This window comes from Melanerpes formicivorus, unplaced genomic scaffold (assembly GCF_026170545.1).
Source record: "Melanerpes formicivorus ecotype bairdi unplaced genomic scaffold, bMelFor1.0.p_v2 SCAF_21, whole genome shotgun sequence".
In the NCBI taxonomy this organism is placed as follows: Eukaryota; Metazoa; Chordata; class Aves; order Piciformes; family Picidae; genus Melanerpes; species Melanerpes formicivorus.
The window spans coordinates 13,919,615-13,941,957 of NW_027142373.1; the positions used below are offsets into that span (position 1 = coordinate 13,919,615).

At 61.8% G+C, this 22,343-nt stretch overlaps 1 protein-coding gene across 1 annotated transcript in view; it reads right to left on the reverse strand.

The window, feature by feature from the left end:
* The window catches only part of DNAH9 (dynein axonemal heavy chain 9), a 172,924-nt gene that overhangs the window by 66,151 nt on the left and 84,430 nt on the right, over positions 1 to 22,343 (reverse strand). Inside the window, exons 32-38 of the mRNA XM_068151652.1 lie at positions 18,484 to 18,603; positions 10,276 to 10,464; positions 8,563 to 8,798; positions 6,861 to 6,983; positions 4,518 to 4,722; positions 4,083 to 4,247; positions 1,380 to 1,520 (exon numbers count right to left, since the gene is read on the reverse strand). Coding sequence (XP_068007753.1) covers positions 1,380 to 1,520; positions 4,083 to 4,247; positions 4,518 to 4,722; positions 6,861 to 6,983; positions 8,563 to 8,798; positions 10,276 to 10,464; positions 18,484 to 18,603 — 1,179 coding nt within the window. The remainder of the gene's footprint in view (positions 1 to 1,379; positions 1,521 to 4,082; positions 4,248 to 4,517; positions 4,723 to 6,860; positions 6,984 to 8,562; positions 8,799 to 10,275; positions 10,465 to 18,483; positions 18,604 to 22,343) is intronic.

A 22,343-nucleotide genomic window follows, 5' to 3' on the forward strand; every position in this document is an offset into this window, starting at 1 on the left:
GCCCATTGCTGGCTCCTGCCCAGCTGCTCCCCCCCAGCACCCCCAAGACCTTCCCTGCAGGGCTGCTCTCAGTCTCCTCAGCCCCAGCCTGGGCTGGTGCCAAGGGCTGCCCTGAGCCAGGTGCAGGCCCTTGCAGCTCTTGTGCAGCAGTGAGGGATGGATCCTGCCCAGGGCACACTGCACAGAAGATGTTCTGTCTCTTTTCCTGAGGTTGAGGCCCTGTCCCTAGAGATATTCATGGTCAGGCTTGACCTGGCTCTGGGCATCTTGTCCTGCTTGGAGGTGTCCCTGCTGAGTGCAGGGGCTGGACAGGATGACCTTTGAGGCTCCCTCCCAGCCCAATGCATTCTGTGACTGTGAACCACAGACACCAAAAGGGGAATTTTCTCTGTGCTGGAGGCTCTGAGGATTCCATCCTCTCCTCTGGCTCCTTCCAGGGCACTGGCCAAGGGCAGACCTCTTCAGAAGGAGTTCTAGCCTAAGAGGCCTTCTCATGTACCCTCCATCCCCCACCCCCCAGCCTGGAGCAGAGGAGGCTGAGGGAGACCTCCTTGCTCTGTGCAGCTCCCTGAGAGGAGGCTGGAGCCAGGGGGAGGTTGGGCTCTGCTCCCTAGGCTCAGGTGAGAGAAGGAGAGGAACTGGCCTGGAATTGTGCCAGGGGAGGCTGAGGTTGGAGAGGAGGAAAAGTTTCTTTGCTGCCAGAGTGGTCAGGGAGTGGCAGAGGCTGCCCAGGGAGGTGGTGGAGTCCCCATGCCTGGAGGTGTTCAGCAAGCTGTGGCCATGGCTGCTGGGGCCATGGGTTGGTGGCCATGGTGGGGTTGGATGCTGGTCTCAGATGACCTCAGAGGCCTTTTCCAACCCAAACCATTCTGTGATGGTGTGAAGGGACTTGAAGCCCTGGCCCTGCTCTCCTTCCCACACAAGCTGTGGGCTTCCCACTGGGCTCTGCTGCCCCAGGGTGTGTGGACAGGTCAGACCTGACCACATGTGGCCACATTCAGACCTGGCAGATGTGGAGCTGAGCAGGGGCCCAGGCCCATGGCCAGCACCCAACAGAGAGAGACCTTTCCTTTGGGCATTCAGACCACTCCTCTCTGGCTCTTGGGAGGTGCTGCTGAACTGAGGGCAGCAGTGAATGTGCTCTGCTCAGAGTCTGAACCAAGCTGTGGTCAAAGCTCTGCCAGGGAGCACCAAGCACAGCACAAGGGCAGAGGATGCAGAGAAGAGAAAGGACCAGGGCACAGGAAGCATCTCCACAAAGCAAAGCAGCTGAAAGGTTCAGGTCAGGTCACTGCTGTGCCTGGGAACTCAACAGGCCCCAGAGCCTTTGAAGCTGAGGAAGAGGAGAAGCAGCAGCAGAGCCTCCCAGCCCCCAGCACCTTCAGAGAGAACTGGTACATGGGGTGGATGGTGTGGAGGTCGTTCATGATGAAGTAGAGCAGGGAGGCCCTGGCAGCTGCAGGCCTGTAGTGCTCCCTGGCCTCATTAATCTTGGCCTCTGTCACCTTGGACTCCTGCACCTGGGGGGCAAAGACAGGACAAGATCACTGTGAGCACAGCCTTGGGCATGCAGCCTGGCTACACATCAGACCAAGCATGGCAACCCACATCTGAGCACCCAGGGACCAGCACCTGGGAGCCACAGAGCCATGGAACCACAGTGCTGAGGCTGGGAGAGCCCTCTGAGCTCATCCTGCCCAGCACCTGGGAGCCACAGAGCCATGGAACCACAGTGCTGAGGCTGGGAGAGCCCTCTGAGCTCATCCTGCCCAGCACCTGGGAGCCACAGAGCCATGGAACCACAGTGCTGAGGCTGGGAGAGCCCTCTGAGCTCATCCTGCCCAGCCCTCACCCACAGCTCACAAAGCCACCCCTGCTGCTGAGCCACTGAGCCACAGCCCTCAGCACCACAGCCCTCAGCACCACAGCCCTCAGCACCACAGCCACACAGCTCTGAGACCCCTCCAGGGCTGGGGACTCCACCACCCCCCTGGGCAGCCTGGGACAGTGCCTGAGAGCCCTTGCTGGGAAGGAATTGTTCCTAACATCCAACCTGAGCCTCCCCTGGCACAGCTTGAGGCTGATGATGTAGCCTGGCTTGAGATGCCTCCTCTCACCCTCCTCCTCTCACCTGAGCCTAGGGAGCAGAGCCCAACCCCCTCCTGGCTGCAGCCTCCTCTCAGGGAGCTGCAGAGAGCAATGAGGTCTCCCTCAGCCTCCTCTGCTCCAGGCTCAGCACCCCCAGCTCCCTCAGCTGCTCCTCCCCAGCCCTGCTCTCCAGACCCTTCCCCAGCTCTGTTGCCCTTCTCTGGCCCTGCTCCAGCCCTCAATGTCCTTCTGGGAGTGAGAGGCCCAGAACTGAACCCAGGATTTGAGGTGCAGCCTCCCCATTGCCCAGCTCAGGGGCACACACCCTACCCTCCAGCCCCAGTGCTGCTCTGCAGGCAGCTCCTCCAGGGGCTGGGAGCTGCTCACCCCTGAGTGTTTGCTGCCTTTCCTCATCAGCATTCCCCCCCCAGACCTTGCTGGCCAGGTGTCTGCCTTTTGGCAGCTCCAGCACAGTGTCACCTCAGCCATGTTCCTCCTTTCAGTCATTGCAGCAGCACACACTGACACTCCTGAGCCTCTCAGGGATCATTTGAGGCTCTGTCCTGTGACACAGGCAGTGCTGAGCCACCAGCTCAGCAGGGGGCAGGGAAGGGCTCAGCACAGAGAGGTGCCTGAGGAGAACCTCATGAGGTTCAGTAAGGCCAAGGGCAAGGTCCTGCACCTGGGGCAGGGCAACCCTCAGCACCCATCCAGCCTGCAGGTGATGAGACTGAGAGCAGCCCTGCAGGGAAGGCCTTGGGGGTGCTGGGGGGGAGCAGCTGGGCAGGAGCCAGCAATGGGCACTGGCAGCACAGGAGGCCAAGGGCAGCCTGGGCTGCAGCCAAAGCAGTGTGGCCAGAGCTGGAGAGAGAGGATCCTGCCCCTCTGCTCTGCTCTGGGGAGACCTCACCTGCAGGGCTGGGGCCAGTTCTGGGGCTCTCAAAACAAGAAGGACCTGGAGCTGCTGGAGAGGCTCCAGAGGAGGCCACGGAGATGATCAGAGGCTGCAGAACCTCCCCTGTGAGGCCAGGTTGGGAGAGCTGGGGCTGTGCAGCCTGCAGAAGAGAAGGCTCCAGGGAGACCTCAGAGCAGCCTTGCAGTACCTGAAGGGCTCCAGGAGAGCTGGGGAGGGACTCTGGACAAGGGCTGGGAGTGCCAGGATGAGGAACAATGGCTTTGAGCTGGGGGAGGAGAGACTGAGAGTGGAGAGGAGGAAGAAATTGTTGGCAGTGAGGGTGGGGAGAGCCTGGCACAGGCTGCCCAGGGAGGCTGTGGCTGTGCCCTGCCTGGAGGTGTTCCAGGCCAGGCTGGATGAGGCCCTGAGCAGCCTGTGCTGGTGGGAGGTGTCCCTGCCCAGGGCAGGGGCTGGAGCTGGCTGAGCTTTCAGGTCCCTTCCAGCCCAACCCATTCTCCCATTCTGTGTCTGACACCAGAGGGACCTTAGCCCAGCCCTGCTCTACCAACCACCCTCCTCAAGTGCCCTCAGCAGCAGAGGAGGCTCCCTGTGCAGCTCCCTCACCTCTCCCCAGGGCAGGGCAGGTGGCCATGCTGACACTGCAGATCAAAGGCAGGCTGGTTGCTAGCTGGGGGGGAGGCTGTGCAACCCCCTGGCTCCTGCTGATGCTCTCCAGATTGCACACCCAGCAGATTCCAGTCCCTGCTCAGCACTCCAATCCATCTTCCTGGAGCAGTGTGGTGTGCTCAGGATTGCAGTGCAGCAGCTTAAAGCTGCCTCGGTGCACTGTGTAAATGTCATTGTCTCTACACCAGGCCCTGACATTTTCTCCCAGCCTTAAGTAGGTCTCTGGAGAGCCAGGAGCTGCTGAGTGCTGGTGGCCTGGGGCTGCACAGGGCCCTCCCATTCACACCACCTCCTGCTCCCTGCTCAGCAGGAGGGGCAGAGTTGAGCTGAGTCAATCAGATGTGTTCCACCCTCAAGCCCCCCCAGACCCCATCCCACACACCTTCTCTCCAGGCCAGCACTGCCTCCCTACCTTCTCTTCAATCCCTGCAGCTGTCTGCTTGGTGGTCTCCAAGTTCTCCACCAAGGCAGTGTCCCCCAGGAAGTTGCCTGATGCTGATGACAGCCTGGACAGCAGGTTGTCCTCCAAGCTCTTCAGGCTGATTTTGAAGCTGTTCTGCTGCTTTGTGAGGTCTGACTGCAAGCAACAGATTCAACAAGTGTGAGCCACAAGAGCCCTGGGAAAGAAAGCATCAAGCTCCTGCTCCTGGCTGCAGCTGCTGCAGGCCCTGCTGCTTGCTCTGCTCTCTGAGACTCTTGCACATGGGCACAGCCTGGGGATGGCTCCACAGCCAGCAGGCATCAGCCCAGAGAGAGCCTGAGCAGCACAGGAGGCACCAGGAGAGCTGAGCCCTCTTGCTGCTGCTGCCATCCACCCTGCCCCCAGCAGGGGCTGCCAGCTGCCGACCTTCAGCTGCTCCAGGTCAGGTCTCTCCATGCTGACGACGGTGGCCAGCAGCTGCTCCTCCAGCCCCTCCCTGCTGACGCTGAAGTCGATCAGGGTGCACTGGGCCTGCAGCTCGGGGGGGAAGTGGGGGTTGGGCAGCTTGGTGTGCAGGATGAGGCGGAAGGAAGGGTTGAAGTCACACTCCTTGTCTCCAAGCCTGAGGTACCTGCAGGCAGGGCACAGCAGCGTGAGGAGGTAGCTCCCTCTCAACCTCCTGTCAAAGCCAAGGGGAAGTGGGGCTGAGGTCAGCAGCACCAAACACTTCCTAGGGTCCTGCCCTTGGGGCACAACCACCCCAGGAATGCTCCAGGCTTGGGGCAGAGGGGCTGCAAACTGCCCAGCAGAGAAGGACCTGAGGGTACTGAACAGTGGCTGAAGAGGAGCCAGCAGTGCCCAGGGGGGCAAGAAGGGCAGCAGCAGCCTGGCCTGGAGCAGCAATGCTGTGGGCAGCAGGAGCAGGGCAGGGATGGTGCCCCTGGGCTGGGCACTGGGGAGGCCACAGCTTGAGCCCTGGGCTCAGTTTGGGCCTCTCACTCCAAGAAGGACATGGAGGGCTGGAGCAGGGCCAGAGAAGGGCAACAGAGCTGGGGAAGGGTCTGGAGAGCAGGGCTGGGGAGGAGCAGCTGAGGGAGCTGGGGGTGTTGAGCCTGGAGCAGAGGAGGCTGAGGGAGACCTCATTGCTCTCTGCAGCTCCCTGAGAGGAGGCTGCAGCCAGGGGGGGGTTGGGCTCTGCTCCCTAAGCTCAGGTGATAGGAGGAGAAGAAATGGCTTCAAGTTGCCCCAGGGTTGGTTTAGGCTGGACATGAGGAACAATTTCTTCCCCAAAAGGGTTGTGAAGCCCTGGAAGAGGCTGCCCAGGGCAGTGGTGGAGTCTCTGCTGCAGGTCCCCTTCAGGTACTGAAGGCTGCCTTGAGGTCTTCCTGGAGCCTTCCACAGGATACAATCCCTCAGGAGCAGCCTGCTCCAGCCTGGGGCACCAGGAAGGTCTCAAGTCCTGCCAGGAGCAGCCTGCTCCAGCCTGGGGCACCAGGAAGGTCTCAAGTCCTGCCAGGAGCAGCCTGCTCCAGCCTGGGGCACCAGGAAGGTCTCAAGTCCTGCCAGGAGCCTGCTCCAGCCTGGGGCACCAGGAAGGTCTCAAGTCCTGCCAGGAGCCTGCTCCAGCCTGGGGCACGAGGAAGGTCTCAAGTCCTGCCAGGAGCAGCCTGCTCTAGCCTGGGGCACCAGGAAGGTCTCAAGTCCTGCCAGGAGCCTGCTCCAGCCTGGGGCACCAGGAAGGTCTCAAGTCCTGCCAGCAGCCTGCTCCAGCCTGGGGCACCAGGAAGGTCTCAAGTCCTGCCAGCAGCCTGCTCCAGCCTGGGCTTCCTGTGGGCTCTCAGCCACCTCCTGCAGTGGGGACCTGCCTGGGCTGCAGGTGGGTGTCTGCTCCACACTGACCCTCTTGGGCTTGCAGGATCTCCCTCTCCATGCTCCTCAGCCCAGGCTGCAGGGGCTGTCTGCTCTAGCACCTGGAGCTCCTCTTCCCCTTCCCTCTTCAGTGGCCTTGGTGCCTGCAGAGCTGTTTCTCTCACATGTCCTCCTCCTCTCTTCCATTTCCCTCCTTCTTAACTCTCCTATCCCAGAGGTGCCACCAGCACCCCTGATGGCCTTGGCCAGCAGCAGGAGCCCCCTGGAGCCAGCTGGCACTGGCTGCATGGGACAGAGGAGAAGCTTCTAGCAGCCTCTCACAGAAGCCTGCAGCTTGCCACAGGAACACCACCCAGGAGGTTTGGTTTGCTGCTGCTCTCTGGGCAGGCACTGACAATGTGCTCATTTGGCACACAAAGGAGGAGAAGCTGAGCTCCCCTCTGCCCCTCCTGCTGGCCTCCCCTTGGCTGCAGGGTGACCAGCAGCTGTCATGAAGTTCTTGACCTCATTAAGGAGCACAGATCCCCTCACACTCCCACCTGCAGCTGCACTCCTGAGCAGTGTGCAGCACTGCTGCCAGCCAGGGCTCCTTCTCCTTCCCCACAGCAAGAGCTATTTTGGTCACAATTCAGTGCCAGGGCAGCCAATGAGCACCACCAAGGGCACTGCAGAGACAGAGAATCCCAGGGCTCTCTCTCCCATGAGCTCTGAGTGGCACTGCCCAACCAAAGGACCCAGCTGGCTTCACTTCAGAGCCATCCTGACTGCATTTCCTCTGCTGGTTTGCAGTGCTCAGTGGGGAGGGCAGGATGGCAGCGGTGCTGAGGCTGGGAAGTGGGCAGCAGAGAGCCCAGGGGCACACAGAGCAGTCCCACAGGCACTGAGCCTCCCCAGCCTCACCTTCCTTTCTTGATGGTTTCTCTCCCCAGCAAGGGTCCCAGCACAGGGTCCACAGACTCCTCCAGGTTCTCAAGCAGAACCACATCCCCTGCAGCCAGGGCTGCTTCCAGCCTCTCCAGATACCTGTGGGAGACAGCACTGCTGTAAGCTGGAGCTGAGGCTTGGCAGCAAGGAGGCTTCACAGAGTCACAGAATGCTTTGGGTTGGAAAAGTCCTCCAAGAGCATTGAATCAACACCAGCAGCAGCCCAGCCCCACCATGGCCCCCAAACCATGGCCCCAGGAGCCATGGCCCCCAAACCATGGCCCCCAAACCACGGCCTCCAAACCATGGCCCCAGGAGCCATGGCCACAGCTTGCTGCAACACCTCCAAAGGCCTTCCAGTGTGACCTCCCCCCAGGCAGCAGGGACATCCCCAACTAGACCAGACCCAGAGCCTGTCCAGCCTCACCCTGAACACCTCCAGGGCTGGGGCCCCAACCACCTCCCTGGGCAGTCTGTTCCAGTGCTCCAGCAGCCTCCTGGTGCTGAACTTGTTCCTCACATCCATTCTCAATCTGCTCTGCTCTCATCTCAAACCATTGCCCCTGCTGCTGTCCCTGCAGGCCTTTGGGAACAGTCTCTCTGCAGCCTTCTTGGAGCCCCTTCAGGCTGCTGTTAGGTCTCCCTGGAGCCTCCTCCTCTCCAGGCTGAACATCCCCAGCTCCCTCAGCCTGTCCTCACAGCAGAGCTGCTCCAACCCCCTGAGCATTCTCCTGGCCCTGCTCTGGAGCCTCTCCACCAGCTCCAGGTCCTTCCTGTGCTGAGGGCTCCAGCCCTGCACACAGCCCTGCAGGTGAGGTCTCCCCAGAGCAGAGCAAAGTGCCAGAATCTCCTCTCTGGCTCTCTGGCAATGCTGCTTTGGATGCAGCCCAGGCTGCCCTTGGCCTGCTGCAGTCTCACCCTGCTGCTCCTGCCCAGCTTCTCCCCCACCAGCACCCCCAAGGCCTTCTCCTCAGGGCTGCTTTCTGTCCCCTCCTCCCCCAGCCTGTCCTGACAGTGAGGATTGTTCAGCCCAGGAGCAGGACCTGCCCTTGCTCCTGTTGAGCCTCAGGAGGCTCCCCTGGGCACCACCTCTGCAGCCTGCCCAGGTCCCTCTGGATAACTTCTCATCCCTCTGCTGTACTGACACCACCTCACAGCTGTGGTTTTTTCCCTCCTCTCCAACCTCAGCCTCCTCTGTCACAATTTCAGGCCAGTTCCTCTCCTTCTATCACCTGAGACTATGAAACAGAGCCCAACCACACCTGGCTGCAGCCTCCTCTTGGAGCTGCAGAGAGCAATGAGGTCTCCCTCAGCCTCCTCTGCTCCAGGCTCAACACCCCCAGCTCCCTCAGCTGCTCCTCCCCAGCCCTCTTCTCCAGACCCTTCCCCAACTCATTGCCCTTCTCTGGCCCTGCTCCAGCCCTCAATGCCCTTCTTGGAGTGAGAGGCCCAAAACTGAGCACAGATTCAGGCTGTGGCCTCCCCAGTGGCCAGCCCAGGGGCACCAGCCCTGCCCAGTGGCCAGCCCAGGGGCATCAGCCCTGCCCAGGGGCCAGCCCAGGGGCACCAGCCCTGCCCAGGGTCCAGCCCAGGGGCACCAGCCCTGCCCAGGGGCACCAGCCCTGCCCAAGGGCCAGCCCTGCCTGCTGCAGCCCCGGTGTGAGCCGATGGTGCTTACCCCTTCTGCCCCATGCGGATCACTCGCAGCTCTTCCCCGTGCCTGGCTTTGAGCCAGCTGCTGCCCTGCAGCTGGGGGTCGACCAGCAGGGGCCAGCGCTGGCAGCTGAGCAGGATGGAGGCGTTCTGGGCCGAGGTGGGGTCCGCGGGCAGCCCCTGGTTCTGCCAGGCTGCCACCTCCGCCGCGTCGGCCAGCAGCGCCACGGGCTCCAGGCAGGCGCTCGTGGGGATGGGCACCTGGGGGGCAAGCAGAGGCTCTGCCAAGGGAGCTGCCGGGAAGCACTGAGGGTGACCCCAACCAGAGCTCAGCAAGGAGAGCACTGCAGGGGGGCAGCTAAGGAAGAGCTGCTGGGGATGGGCTGGCTGGGAAGGGACCTCCAGAGCTCCCCCTGCAGCCAGCAGGGACAGCCCCAGCCAGAGCAGGCTGCTCACAGCCCCACACAACCTGCCCTGCACTGCTGCCAGCCATGGGGCAGCTCCCAGCTCTCTGGGCAGCCTGGGCCAGGCTCTCCCCACCCTCAGCACCAAACATTTCTCCTTCTCTCCACTCTCAGTCTCCCTTTCTGAGTTCCAAACCATTCCCCCTGGTGCTGTCTCCTGGCTGCATCAGCTCTGCTGTGAGCACAGGCTGAGGGAGCTGGGGGTGTTCAGCCTGAAGAAGTCTCCAGGAGAACCTAGAGCAGCTTTCCAGTACCTGCAGGAAAGCTGCAGAGAGCCTTTTCCTGAGGGTGGTGTGTGGAGGCAGGCCAAGGGGGGATGGTTTGAAGCTGAAGCGGAGCAGCCTGGCAGGAGAGCAGCACTTGTGTTTGCTGCTGGAGGGGAAGACCTGTTACCACTTATAGAAACAGTGAAGGAGTTTGTAGCATGACAGTCTCCATCTGCTCCAAACATCTAGACACAGCTAAGGCCAGCTGAGAGGCACAGCCAGCACGGACAGAGCCTGCATCAGGCATCAGGAACCATCTGGAGTTCTTCCAAGCCTGCTGCAGAGCCAGCAGGGAGCTCTGCCTGCTCCCAGCATGTCACTCTTCACACTGTTCAGCCTGCAGAAGGCTCCAGGGAGACCTCAGAGCAGCCTTCCAGGACCTGAGGGGCTCCAGCAGAGCTGGGGAGGGACTCCGGATATGGGAGTGCCAGGGTGAGAGGGAATGGATGGAAGCTTGAGGAGGGGAGACTGAGAGTGGAGAGAAGGAAGAAATTGTTGGCAGTGAGGGTGGGGAGAGCCTGGCACAGGCTGCCCAGGGAGGCTGTGGCTGTCCCCTGCCTGGGGGTGTTCAGGGCCAGGCTGGCTGAGGCCTTGAGCAGCCTGTGCTGGTGGGAGGTGTCCCTGCCCAGGGCAGGGGGCTGGAGCTGGGTGGTGTTGAAGGTCCCTTCCAAGCTAAACCATTCCCTGGAGCTCTCTCCCCCCTGTGCAGCCCCAAGGCCTGGTGCAAACAGCACAGCAAGGGCTCCATGTTTGGGGCTCTGCACCAGGGTCCTCCCTCTGTGCATGGAGGAATCAGGGCACAATGCATGGAGCAAGGACACCACAACCCCTTCCCCTGAGAGGAGTCAGGCAGCTGGAGCTGTGCCCTGCCCCTCAGGCCAGCTGGGAGGGGACACCGGTGTCAGTCCCCTGGGGGCTCCCCTCCCCTCTCTTGGGGCATCCCCTCTGGGCAGCAGGAGGTCTGGCTGCAGGCAGTGCAGGACAGGAGCTGAGTCAAGCAGGGCTTACCTGGAGCTGCTGCAAGAAGGGCTTCCAGCTGCCCTCCAGCAGGTCCTGCCGGTACTGCCTGGGGAAGTAGCCCAGGTAGGAGACAAAGGCTGACACCAGCAGGAGATCTCCACACAAGCTGCTCTGCTGCTGCTGGAAGTCCTTCACAGCCTCAGCCCACCTCACCTTCTCAGAGGCAAGACCCCCGACCTAGAGCAGCCCAAGTCACACAGGTCAGGCCAGGGGCTCCTGCAGCAGCTCCTCCCTGCTGCAGTGCCCAGGCAGGGCCCAGGCAGTGCCCAGGCAATGCCCAGGCAGGGCACAGGCAGAGCCCAGGCAGGGCCCAGGCAGTGCCCAGGCAGGGCACAGGCAGAGCACAGGCAGTGCCCAGGCAGGGCCCAGGGAGAGCCCAGGCAGTGCCCAGGCAGGGCCCAGGCAGAGCCCAGGCAGGGCCCAAGCAGTGCCCAGGCAGGGCACAGGCAGAGCCCGGGCAGGGCACAGGCAGGGCACAGGCAGTGCCCAGGCAGAGCCCAGGGAGAGCACAGGCAGGGCCCAGGCAGTGTCCAGGGAGAGCCCAGGCAGGGCACAGGCAGAGCCCAGGCAGGGCTCAGGCAGGGCACAGGCAGGGCCCAGGCAGTGCCCAGGCAGGGCCCAGGCAGGGCACAGGCAGGGCACAGGCAGGGCACAGGCAGAGCCCAGGCAGGGCCCAGGCAGGGCACAGGCAGGGCCCAGGCAGGGCCCAGGCAGAGCACAGGCAGGGCATAGGCAGGGCCCAGGCAGGGCCCAGGCAGGGCACAGGCAGGGCACAGGCAGGGCTCAGGCAGGGCACAGGCTGGCAGTGCCCAGGCAGAGCCCAGGCAGGGCTCAGGCAGGGCCCAGGCAGAGCCCAGGCAGAGCCCAGGCAGTGCCCAGGCTGGGGCTGGGCTGGCAGTGCTTGGTGCTGGCTCAGCTCCAGCTCTGCACCCCCAGCACCCCAAGTCCTTCTCCTCAGGGCTGCTCTCCTGCCCTCCATCCCTGCCTGGATTGGTACCAGGGGTTGCCCTGCCCCAGGTGCAGGACCTTGCATGTGCCCTTGTTGAGCCTCCTGATGTTGACACAGTGCCACCTCTCATGCCCACCCAGGTGTCTCTCCATCCCTTCCCTCCAGCATGCTGCCCTCAGCACACAGCTGAGTGTTGCTGGCAAACCCCCTGAGGGTTCCTCATTGCCACTGTCTCTGTCCAGCAGAGCTGTTCCACAGCAGCAGTGCCAGCCCTGAGGGGCACCACTCAGTCCTGGTCTCCACCTGCAGGTTGTGCTCCTGAGCCCCCCAGCCTGTGTGAGCAGCAGCTCATTCCTGCCCCACCAGCTGCTCCCTCCATCCAACCCATGCCTTCAGACACAGGCTCCTGTGCAGGACTGTGTCCCATGCTCCACCTCCTCCGGCCCCAGCAGCCCCCAGCAGCTGCCCTGGGAAGACTCCAGCCATGGGCTCCTGGCACAGCTGCTGGCATCACCTCCCAGCTTCCCACAGCAGGAGCTTTAAGCATCCTGTGACACACAGCTTCATGTTTCATATCCACTGATGAGTTGTTCCTACATGACTGAGTCTAAGCTGCCCTGGACACCAACCACCCTGCTGGCACCCACAGCCCCTGTGGAGCTTCCACCCCCTGATGTGCTGCAGGAGCACTGCCCTGGCTGAAAGCTGCTCACACAGCAGCCCAGGGACCAGTCCTGCCCCTGGCACTTGCTCCATCCCCCTGGTGACTGCAAGCCCTGGATACCCTCCCTGCTGGCTCCTTCTGAGGATGAAGAGCTTTGGGCTGCTCCACAATCCTCATGCAGAGGAAGCCTTTGATTGTCCTTGCCACTGTTACCTCCCCCCAAGGAGCAAAGCTTTATGATCTGCTTGCTGCTCCTTGCTCCCCTCTGCACCATCTCCCCCCTCTGGGGGGCAGCAGGGGGTGGAGGGACAGCTGCACAGGCAGGACTCATTCAGGATGGATTTGGGCAGGGGCAGAGGAGATTTGGATCCTTCTTTCCCAGACAAATCCTAACATTCCACTTGGCCTTGGGTCTGGGTGTGCTGGGGGGGGGGAGTCTGCCCCTGGGAGCATGGAGCTCACAGAGTCCCAGAGCCTTTGAGTCACAGGATCATAGGTTGGGTTGGGCTGGGTTGGAAAAGGCCTCTGAGCTCAGCCAGTCCAGCACCAACCCAGCCCCACCATGGCCACCAACCCATGGCCCCAGGAGCTATGGCCACAGCTTGCTGCAACACCTCCAGCCATGGGGACTCCACCACCTCCCTGGGCAGCCTCTGCCACTCCCTGACCACTCTGGCAGCAGAGACATTTCTCCTCCTCTCAACCTCAGCCTCCCCTGGCACAATTCCAGGACATCTCCTCTCCTTCTCTCACCTGAGCCTAGGGAACAGAGCCCAAGCCCCAGGTGGCTGCAGCCTCATGGAATATCCTTCTGGGTCACAGGGGGGGCAGTACTGGGTCTGCAGTGGGGACTGGGCAAAACCTGTGACCTGCCTCCTGACGCCAGGATGGTCCAGGACAATCTGACAAGCAGTTAGTGATGCAAGGTATGAAGGGAAAGAGCACAGCAAATGAGATTCACACCTTGAATCCTGGGCTCAGGTTTGGGCCTCTCACTGCAAGAAGGACATTGAGGGCTGGAGCAGGGCCAGAAAAGGGCAACAGAGCTGGGGAAGGGTCTGGAGAAGAGGGCTGGGGAGGAGCAGCTGAGGGAGCTGGGGGGGATTGAGCCTGGAGCAGAGGAGGCTGAGGGAGACCTCATTGCTCTCTGCAGCTCCCTGAGAGGAGGCTGGAGCCAGGGGGGGGTTGGGCTCTGCTCCCTCAGCTCCCATCGGCAGCCATGGAGGCCCCCTGCAGGCAGCGCTGTCCAGGGGTCACCCAGTGCCTTGGGGGCTGCTCTCTTTGGCAGGGTCTTCCTGGCAGAGCTGGGCAGGGTGAGCAGGGCTGGCAGTGAGGGAGCAGCAGGCAGAGGGTCTCACAGCCTCTTGCAGCTGCAGGAGGGCTCCCACCACGGCTCAGATCTCCTTCCAGAGCTCTGCAGTTGGAGACCTGCAGCAGCCACTGAATGGGGCACAGCTCTGCTGTTCCTCCTTGTTTGCTTCCCTGGTTGCAGCATCTGAAGCTGTGGGTTGTTTGTAGCACCAGGAGCCCCTCAGTGGTGTCCTGTGTGGGTTCATCTCTCAAAGCCAGCCAGGATGCAGCTCCACTGCCCCTCCTCTGCTGTACAAAGGCCCAGTGCTGACACTGCCTCCCCAAGCCCTCAGCCTCTTATCTCTCAGCAGCTCTCATCAGCCAGCACAGTGTGGCAGAGGATGTTTACCAGCTAGAGATCAATAGAAACCTCACAGCTTTGTTCCAGCAGAATCCAGGGCATTGCTCAGCACTCCTCCTGCTCAGCACTGCCACAACTCTGCCACTCATCTGATGTCTCAGTTTGGTGAGAGCCTAGATGCAGGATAAAGATTTCCTTCCCCCTGCCTCTGCTGTTTCTCTCCTGATGAAAGGAGAGGGAGCTTCAGCCTCGGGGAAAACCTCTGCTGGGGGTTGGCACTGCATGGAGTTGTGGTGCCCCAGCACAGGAAGGACCTGGAGCTGCTGGAGAGGCTCCAGAGGAGGCCACAGAGATGAGCAGAGGCTGCAGACCCTCCCCTGTGGGGCCAGGCTGGGAGAGTTGGGGCTGTGCAGCCTGGAGAAGAGAAGGCTCCAGGGAGACCTCATAGCAACCTTGCAGTGCAGGGCAGGTTGTGTGGGGCTGTGAGCAGCCTGCTCTGGCTGGGGCTGTCCCTGCTGGCTGCAGGGGGTGGACTGGGGGAGCTTTGGAGGTCCCTTCCCACCCAAACCCTTCCATGATTCTCTGATGTTAGGACCCTGTGCTAAGGTATTGAACTGCTCAGGCTGTGGCCCAGCACCAGCAGAGGGCCTGGTCAAGTGCTGCTGCCCTGCAGGTGCTGCCCTGGAGCCTGGGCTCAGTCCCACTCCCTGGCTGAGCTGAGGAGCACACTTCCAGGTGCAAACCTTCCTGTTCCTTCACCCAGGCTACCCTGCCTGTGGCACAAACCTGGTGCTCTCAGCCCATGGACTTCTGCAGGCAGCAACACAAGAGCCACAGCTGCAGCCCAAGGCAGCCTGTCCAAAGCTTGAGGCCTCTGCCATGTCTTGGGCTCAGAATCAGAACACCTGAAGGGACACTGTGGAGCTTGACAAAGCCTGTAGAAACTACAATCCTTCGGTGTTTCAAGGAGCACTTTGCTAATGCAGCTAAAACACAAACAGAGCAGCCCCAGCCCAGAACCCCCCAGTGTGGCCTTGGTCCCGAGCACAGCTGGGCCTGAACTTGGGGAGCCAGGATTTAAGTCAAGAATTCCATGCTGAGCACCCAGCTCTAGAAACCACAGACCCACAGAAGGGCTCAGGCTGCAAGGGACCTCAGAGCTCATCTCCTCCAGCCCCCTGCCCTGGGCAGGGACACCTCCACCAGCACAGCTTGCTCAGGGCCTCATCCAGCCTGGCCTGGAACACCCCCAGGGAGGAGGCAGCCACAGCCTCCCTGGGCAGCCTGTGCCAGAGCCTCACCACCCTCACACTGCAGAACTTCTTCCTCAGCTCCACTCTAACCCTGCTCTGCCTCAGCTCCAAACCATTCCCCCTGGCCTGTCTCAGACCCCCTCAGGAGAAGTCTCTCTGCAGCCTTCCTGCAGGATCCCTGCAGGCACTGCCAGGCAGCTCTGAGGTGTCCCTGGAGCCTTCTCCTCTGCAGGCTGCACAGCCCCAGCTCCCTCAGCCTGTGCTCCCAGCAGAGCTGCTCCAGCCCTGGCAGCATCTTTGTGGCCTCCTCTGCACTCTCTCCAGCAGCTCTGTGTCCTTCTGCTGCTGGGGACAGCAGAGCTGGAGGCAGGATTGGAGGTGAGGTCTGAGCAGAGCAGAGCCCAGGGGCAGAATCCCCTCTGCTGCCCTGCTGCCCACCCTGCTCTGGCTGCAGCCAGCACACAGCTGCCTGAGGGCTGCAGGAGGCACTGCTGGCTCCTGGGGAGCTGCTCAGCACCCAGCACCCCCAAGCCTCCTTCTTCAGGGCTGCTCTCAACCCACTCTGCACCCAGTCTGGATTTGTGCCTGGGGTTGGCCTGCCCCAGCTGCAGGACCTTGCCCTGGGACTTGTTGGCCTCCTGTGAAATTTCTGCTCTGCTTTTTGAGGTGCTGCTGGTGGGGGGAGCTGAAGTTGTGCTCAGTGTGAAGCACACAGACACAAGGCAGGGTTCCAGCAGCAGAGCTCCAAGCACCCCTTCTCTGTTTCCTTCCATGAGACACTTCCTTTCTGCAGTCTGTGTCTTGTTGTTTCCTGACTCCTCCAAGAGCCACTGCTGACCTCCACGTCCCACACTGAGCAGGGCTCTGTAAGCAGAGGCAGGGAAACAGCCAGCAGAATCTCCCCAGAAACACAAATGGCTCTTTGAGAGGCAAAAGGCAGCTTTTGCTGGCTTAATCAAAGGTTCTGGGAGCCTTCAGTCAGAATTAACCTGAGGAAGATGAAAGCAGAAAGCTCCCCCGGGGGGTAGAGAAAAGAGATCCAAATCTGCTGCTTCTCTGAGACCCCTTCCAGAGGCAGAGAAGCACAGAACTGTTCTGCTTGCAAGAGGCTGTTAAGATCATCAAGCCCAGCTGATAACCCAGCTCTGCCAGGGCACCAGCAGCCCTGCTGCCCACACTGCTGGGCTCAGCCCAGCACAGGCTGGGGCTGGGCTGGCAGCACTCAGTGCTGGCTCATGGCCAGCTCTGCAGCCCCAGGGCCTTCTCCTCAGGGCTGCTCTCCAGCCCTCCATCCCAGCCTGGATTGAGATCAGGGGCTGCCCAAGCCCCTTGGCCTTGCTGTACCTCATGATCACACAGAAGCACTTCCCCAGCTTGTCCAGGTCCCCCTGGAAGGATCTTGTGCCTCAGGTGTCTCAGCTGCACTGCTCAGCCTGGTGCCACCTGCAGCTTGCTGAGGGTGCCCCAGTGCCCCTGCCTGTGTCACTGGGGAGGAAACCAACCCCTGCAGCTGCCTGCCCTTCCCTGCTCTCACACTGAGGCACCTGGGTTAAAAGCACAACCAGCTGGGGCTCTCCACCAGCTGCCATCAGCGCTGCCTTCATGAGCTGCAGAGGGAGCTTGAGTCAGCTGCCAGAACCAGCTCCAACCCAGTGCCCTGCCAGGGCAGAGCACTCACCCAACAGCCTCCTGCAGCCCAGCTTGGAACCAGCTTGCTCCAAGCCAAGAGCTGGTACAGAAGCCAAAAGACAAAGTGTTAAGGGCAGCACTGAATGTGAGCTGGGCTCCAGGCAGCAGCACACAGTGAGCAGGAGAGGCAGGGACAAGGCCCTTGCCCCAGCAGAGCACCAGGAGGCTGGGATGGAGACCAGGGGCCTGACAGTGGGGACAGGCTCTGCTTTTCATAGAGCCATAGCATTGTCTGGGCTGGAAAAGGCCTCTGAGCTCAGCCAGTCCAGCACCAACCCAACCCCACCATGGCCACCAACCCATGGCCCCAGCAGCCATGGCCACAGCTTGCTGAACACCTCCAGGCATGGGGACTCCACCACCTCCCTGGGCAGCCTCTGCCAACCCCTGACCACTCTGGCAGCAGAGACATTTCTCCTCCTCTCCAACCTGAGCCTCCCCTGGCACAATTTCAGGACATTTCCTCTCCTATCACCTGAGCCTAGGGAGCAGAGCCCAACCCCCACCTGGCTGCAGCCTCCTCTCAGGGAGCTGCAGAGAGCAATGAGGTCTCCCTCAGCCTCCTCTGCTCCAGGCTCAGCACCCCCAGCTCCCTCAGCTGCTCCTCCCCAGCCCTCTTCTCCAGACCCTTCCCCAGCTCTGTTGCCCTTCTCTGGCCTTGCTCCAGCACTCAATGTAGTGAGAGGCTCAAAACTGAATCAGTGTTCAAGGAGTGGCCTCCCCAGTGCCCAGCCCAGGGGCACCATCCCTGCCCTGCTCCTGCTGCCCACAGCATTGCTGCTCCAGGCCAGGCTGCTGCTGCCCTTCTTGCCCCCCTGGGCACTGCTGGCTCCTCTCCAGCTGCTGTCCCCCAGCACCCCCAGGGCCTTCCCTGCTGGGCACTTTCCAGCCCCTCTGCCCCAAGCCTGGAGCACCCAGGGGGTCTTGCACAGCTTCCCACTGGAAATTGTTCTCTTTTCAAAACCTACAGAGCTGCAGATCCCCACCTTGGGCTTTGAGTCACAGAGTTTGTAGCCAGCAGTGCCTGATCACACACTGGAGTACAAAACAGAGCTGAGGGCTGTGAGGAGAGTGTCATCAGGCACCTGGTGTTATCCAGTTAGAGGATGGGAGCCAGCCAGAGGGGTCTGGACAGGCTGCAGAGGTGGCTGAGGAGAACCTCATGAGGTTCAATAAGGCCAAGGGCAAGGTCCTGCACCTGGGGCAGGGAAACCCTCAGCACCCATCCAGGCTGATGGGGCTGATGAGACTGAGAGCAGCCCTGCAGGGAAGGCCTTGGGGGTGCTGGGGGGGAGCAGCTGGGCAGGAGCCAGCAATGGGCACTGGCAGCACAGGAGGCCAAGGGCAGCCTGGGCTGCAGCCAAAGCAGTGTGGCCAGAGCTGGAGAGAGAGGATCCTGTCCCTCTGCTCTGCTCTGGGGAGACCTCACCTGCAGGGCTGGGGCCAGCTGTGGGGCTCTTAACACAAGAAGAACCTGGTGCTGCTGGAGAGGGTCAAGAAGAGGCCACAAGGATGATCAGAGGGCTGAAGAACCTCTAGTATGAGGACAAAGCTGAGAGAGTTGGGACTGTGCAGCCTGGAGAAGGCTGCAGGGAGACCTCAGAGCTGCAGTTCAATACCTGCAGGAGCTGCAGGCAGTTGGGGAGGGACTGCTCAGAAGGGCTGTGGGGATAGGCCCAGGGGCAGTGGTTTGGAACTGGAGCAGGGCAGAGTTAGGTTGGAGCTCAGGAGGAAGTTCTGCCCAGGGAGGCTGGGGAGACACTGGCACAGGCTGCCCAGGGAGGTGCTGGAGGCTCCATCCCTGGAGCCATTCAAGCTCAGCCTGGCTGTGTCCCTGGGAAGCCTGCTGTGGCTGGAGCTGTCCCTGCAGCCTGCAGGGGTTGGACAAGATGCCCTTGGAGGCTCCCTTCTGCTCCAGTGCATCCTGTGGCTGTGTGAAAGAGCTCTGCCCAGGGCTGGCCGCTCAGCAGCCCCGGGGGCTGGCACTCACCAGGCGGTTGGCGAGGGCGATGGTGCAGGCTGTTGCCTCAGCCTCCTGCTCACACCTGAGCTTGTCTGCTGTGGCCTTCTCAAACCTGGCTGTGAGCTTCCTCAGGTTCTCATTGAGGCGCTGCAGGAGAGGAACAAAGAGAAAATAGCAGCAGGGTTTGAAAGCAAACCTCCAGAGGGCACTCACCTGGGAGCCAGGGCCAGGCTCCACCGCAGCCCCACTGCCCAGCCTGGCACCCAGAGACTGCTTTGGGTGGGAAGGGACCTCCAAAGCTCCCCCAGCCCACCCCCTGCAGCCAGCAGGGACAACCCCAGCCAGAGCAGGCTGCTCACAGCCCCACACAACCTGACCTGCACTGCTGCCAGCCATGGGGCAGCTCCCAGCTCTCTGGGCAGCCTGGGCCAGGCTCTCCCCAGCCTCAGCACCAAACATTTCTCCTTCTCTCCACTCTCCAGCTCCCTCTCTGAGTTCCAAACCATTGCCCCTTGTGCTGGCACCACAGGCCCTGCTCCAAAGTCTGTCCCCAGCTCTCTGCTCAGCCCTTGAAGCACTGCAAGGCCACCAGAAGGTCTCCCTGGAGCCTTCTGCTCTGCAGGCTGCCCAAGGCCAACTCTCTCAGGCTGGCTCCCAGCAGAGGGCTTCCAGCCCTGCCAGCACTGCTGTGGCCTCCTCTGGCCCTGCTGCAGCAGGTCCCTGTCTGTGCTGAGGGCTCCACAGCTGCCCCAGCACTGCAGGGCTGCAGCACCAGGAGCCAAGGTGGAGCAGAGATTTTACCTGCTTGTAACTCCCAGGGCAGAGAACACCCAGAGCTGGGGCTCTGTCCTGGGGTGAATTTAAACTGGGGAATGGAGTCCTGGTGTCCAGTGCCTCTGAGAGGTGCTGTGGCTGAGCACTGAGCAGGGAACTGAGCACAGAGCATCCTGTGTGTTCTGCTGCTGCAGCTCCCTTGGTCTCAGCTCAGCCCTCCAAGCTCTGCTGATTCACCACTGGGTGCTCAAACCCCTCTGGGGGCTCCCTGAGCAGCTGCAATTGTGCTTGAACCATCCTCAAGCCAACCTCCCACACCCTCTTGCTACAAACATAACAAAGAAGTCAACCAATTGTCCTGCTGAGGGTCACTGCTGTGGAGCAGCTGCCCCAGCACTGTGGGACCAGGTGAGCTGCAGGTCAGCTGCCAGGGGCCCAAACCACCTGGAGAGTCAAAAGCAAAGGAGCCTTCTGCTTGGCCAGAGCTGCCCACAGGCTGCTCTGAAACGAGCCAAGGGCTCCCACAAGCACCTGTAGCATTTCACAGCTGGTTACTAATCGATTTATCTACACCCAGTACACACCACAGGAGGCTGAGCTGCTGCTAAATCATTTCAGCACTGAGCTGCATGATGGAAGCAACCCTGAGAGTGAAAAAGGAGCACATCAGAGAGAGCTGCAGCTCCCTGGGCACTGCAGAGCACAAAGCAGGCTCTGCTCAACACCAAAATGTCAGTCTGTGTGCACAGGAAGGTGCAGAGATCCCTGGGGATGCAGAACAGGAGCCAGGGTGAGCCAGCAGGGCCCAAGAAGGGCAGCAGCAGCCTGGCCTGGAGCAGCAATGGTGTGGGCAGCAGGGGCAGGGCAGGGATGGTGCCCCTGGGCTGGGCACTGGGGAGGCCACAGCTTGAGTGCTGGGTTCAGCTTTGGGTCCCTCACTGCAAGAAGGACATTGGGAGCTGGAGCAGATCCAAGGAAGGGTAACACATCTGCCCTAGAGCAGCTCCTAGGGTCTAGAGCACAAGTATAGGGAGGAGCAGCTGAGGGAGCTGGGGGTGTTGAGCCTGGAGCAGAGGAGGCTGAGGGAGACCTCATTGCTCTCTGCAGCTCCCTGGGAGGAGGCTGGAGCCAGGGGGGACTGGGCTCTGCTCCCAGGTAGGAAGGGACAGAAGGAAAGGAAATGGCCTCAAGTCGTCCCAGGGGAGGTTTGGGTTGGACATGAGGAATAATTTTTTCTCCAAAAGGGTTGTCCAGGCCTGGCCCAGGCTGCCCAGGGCAGTGGGGGAGTCCCCATCCCTGGGGGGGTCTCAGAGCCCTGGAGATGTGGTGCTGAGGGCCAGGGGTTAGCAGTGGCCTTGGCAGTGGTGAGTTAATGTTTGGAGTCAGGGGTCTTGGAGGACCTTTCCAGGCTGAAGCACTCTGTGCTGGGCTGCTCTGGGCAGAGCCCACTCACACAGGCCTGAGCTGCTCAGTGAGCATCTGGGAGAGCAGAGCTGCAGCTGCCCCCCAGCCATGCTCCACTGGAACACAGCAAGCCGCCAGTGCCCAGCTTGCTCCTGCCTCCAGCCTGCCCAGGCTGGCAGCCCAAGGGGAGGGAGAGGTGCTCAGTGGTTAGACAAGCAGAACTGTCTCATTCATTGCTGAAGGTGGGGCTGGGGCAGCTTGGGGCCCCCCTGGGCAGCTGTGAGTCAGCAGCAGCTCAGTGAGGCTGTCCCAGGGATGCCAGCTTGATAAGCAAGGCTGTACCTGCACCCTGCCCCAGGCTGGGTCACCCCCAGCCCCAGAGGGGAAACCCCCCTCAGCCAGCCAGGTCTGCCAGGGGGAGCAGCCTCCCCACAGCCTGGCACTGTCCCTGGCACAACCCCACCTCTGCAGAAGGAAGAAGGAGGAAGCAGGAAAGCTCAGGCATCAAAGGCTTTGAGAAGGGATGAAAAGAGCTCTCCAGCAGCACATTTCTCAGCTGAGGTGGCAGAATTTCATGTAAAGACCTCTAAATGCAGCCCTGCCTCAGCTGCAGTGCCCAGCCTCCTTCAGCTGCAGTGCCCAGCCTCCTTCAGCTGCTGTGCCCAGCCTCCTTCAGCTGCTGTGCCCAGCCTCCTTCAGCTGCAGCAGGAAGACCTGGAGGGTTCAGGTTGGATTTTTAAGCTAGAAGTGTAGCACAGACAGAGCAAATGGAGAGGCTGGGAGGGACCTCTGGGGGTCACCCAGTGCCACCCCTGCTCCAGCAGGACACCCACAGCAGCTTGCCCAGCACCACAATGCCCAGGGGGGGTTGGAAGCTCTCCACACCAGGAGACTCCACAACCTCTCTGGGCAGCCTGCTCCAGGCCTCCAGCACCCTCACAACAAACAACTTTCTCCTCCTGCTCAGATCCAACCTCCTGCCTGCCACTCTGTGCCCACTGCCCCTTGTGCTGGCCCTGGGCAGCACTCAGCAGAGCCTGGCCCCTTCTGATTCCCCCCCCCCTCCTTTCAGATATTTAGAGATATTAATTAATGATTGTACAGTGATGATCAATATCAACAACCCCCCCGGGGCTGCTCCTCTCCCTGCTCAGCAGCCCCAGGGCTCTCAGCCCTTGCTCCTCAACCAAAGGCTGCAGCTCCCCCGGCTCCCCCCTGCCCCCTTCCAAGCGCAGAGCAGCAGCTGCCCCCCGGGGCAGGGGGTGCCCGGCAGGCTGGATGCCCCAGGGGCAAGGGGTGCCCTGCAGTCTGGATGCGCCAGGGGCAAGGGGTGCCCGGCAGGCTGGATGCCCCAGGGGCAGGGGTGCCCGGCAGGCTGGATGCCCGGCAGGCTGGATGCCCCAGGGACAGGGGTGCCCGGCAGGCTGGATGCCCAGCAGGCTGGATGCCCCAGGGGCAGGGGTGCCCAGCAGGCTGGATGCCCGGCAGGCTGGATGCCCCAGGGGCAGGGGGTGCCCGGCAGGCTGGATGCCCCAGGGCAGGGGGTGCCCGGCAGGCTGGGTGCTCAGGGGCAGGGGGTGCCCCAGGGGCAGGGGGTGCCTGGCAGGCTGGATGCCCCAGGGACAGGGGTGCCCGGCAGGCTGGATGCCCGGCAGGCTGGATGCCCCAGGGACAGGGGTGCCCAGCAGGCTGGATGCCCGGCAGGCTGG